This window comes from Geospiza fortis, unplaced genomic scaffold (genome assembly GCF_000277835.1).
Source record: "Geospiza fortis unplaced genomic scaffold, GeoFor_1.0 scaffold112, whole genome shotgun sequence".
Taxonomy (NCBI): domain Eukaryota; kingdom Metazoa; phylum Chordata; class Aves; order Passeriformes; family Thraupidae; genus Geospiza; species Geospiza fortis.
Window position 1 is genome coordinate 25240058 of NW_005054298.1, and position 1786 is coordinate 25241843.

At 43.5% G+C, this 1786-nt stretch overlaps 1 protein-coding gene across 1 annotated transcript in view; it reads right to left on the minus strand.

The window, feature by feature from the left end:
* BZW1 (basic leucine zipper and W2 domains 1) overlaps positions 1-1747 on the minus strand; it is an 8739-nt gene extending 6992 nt beyond the window's left edge. Inside the window, exon 1 of the mRNA XM_014306862.2 lies at positions 1632-1747. Coding sequence (XP_014162337.1) covers positions 1632-1695 — 64 coding nt within the window. The 5' untranslated portion in view covers positions 1696-1747. The remainder of the gene's footprint in view (positions 1-1631) is intronic.
* Positions 1748-1786: the final 39 nt, after the last annotated feature.

Below are 1786 nucleotides of genomic sequence, written 5' to 3' on the forward strand. Positions count from 1 at the left end.
TCTTTCACTCCAAAACCAGAGACTTAGCTCATGCTGGAAGGCAATTTTTAAGACATGCCCCGATAATTCTGTACATTTGACTCTGTTACTCATGTTTTACCTCAGCTTTTTGGGCCTCTCTCTGTTTCAGATGAAATCTTCTGACTGACAAACTGCATACCATTACCACATCCGAGTCACCTGGAAATTCACTTTTTGGCTCATCTTAACCTGCAGCTAGGTGAGTTTGAAGCAGTAACTTTTCCTCAAGTGCCTGGGGGAAATGTAGACATAGGACCTAACTTAATGGCCTTAACTGCAGAGCTGTTATTTTGCAACCTTTGCTGTTATTAAGCAGAACACTCCTGATCTATCTTCACACCTGATACATCAGCTGATCATTGCCTTGTTTTTACTACAGGCAGGGCATAGTCAACATGCAACAAATCCACCCATGTAACTAACAGAAAGTCTTAAAAAGTCTTCAACTTTTCCTCATCTCAATTTGTCCTTAGATTAGGGAAATCATAAGATTTAAAGCTTCCAAAGATAAGAGAACTCAACTGCAGATCTTATTTTGAGTGCTGTCTACAACAGCTTAGCCAATTCTGTTAGCAGGCTAGTAGGGCATACTGGTGTCCAGTGTCAATGCAAATGTCAAAAAAATGCTTTTACACTGGTAAAAGGTGGGTGCTAGTTTGGAAATACTGGATCAGTTATTTTCCAGGGCAGAACCACAGAGCCCATTGTTCCAGAAGAGTTGCTTCACAGCCAAACTATGGTTAAATGCTTAAAATGAGACTAAACGCCTGGCTGCTGGCATTCATCTGCTGGACAGACCACAGCAAACTCTAATACTCAAGAGATTTTTGAGGTGCCTTGACACTCAAACAGGTTCTATAAATCCAAATGTGCTTCTGCATGTATAGCATGCCTAAAGCTGCCTGTTAGAGCTGGAACACTGCTGGTATACAAGTAAAACTGTACTGAACAGAAACTCTCAGAGCGTCCCCACTTCCTCTTCAGGCTGGGAAAAAGCTCCACCAAATACTAAGTCGCTCATCACACCTCTTCAGTCACTAACTCTTCTTATGGAAGTAACTATGCATGCAGAGACAGGCCTTTGCACATCCCATATTTGGGGTTTTTTTTGGATGTTGACTTGGGGAAGGTGGGTGGGTGGATTAGTGGGATTTTGTTGCGGGGTTTTTTCCTGTAAATTTTAAAAAATTTAAAAGAGGACAATGTAACTTTTATCCAGTGGCTACGACTGAAATTCTTACTATGTTAGATGTTCCTTAGGTGTATGTATTAACCTGCAACAAGCCTGTGCTGGAGTTCCCCTGTAATTCAGGGGTACTAGATCCTTCTGCTTGCAGGCTACACACTCAGGACAGTTCTAGAATGACCATCTTTTAGGCAAAGGTTATTACAGTAAATTCAGTGACAATTCTGACTGCCAAATACTAATATTTTTATTAGTGCAAAGAGTTCCAGTCAGCCTCAAGACTCTGCACATAGCATAGTCTCATGTAAAAAATTTACGGTGAACGTATGAAGGCACTCGTTTGCTTACTGACAGAAACCGAGGTTTTCCCGTACACACAGCGCTGGCAGCCTGTCCTGGCAGAGGGCACGGTGCGGTAACTCACCTCTTTTTCTGGTTTTAAAACGCTGGCCCGATAGTGTCGGCTTCTGCGGCTTTTGATTATTCATAAAAGACACCCTGCAAGGAAACAGAGACACCCGTGAGGACGCTGCGGGCAGGGGCCGCTCCTCCCTCCAGCTCCCGCGGCGCTGGGCGGCT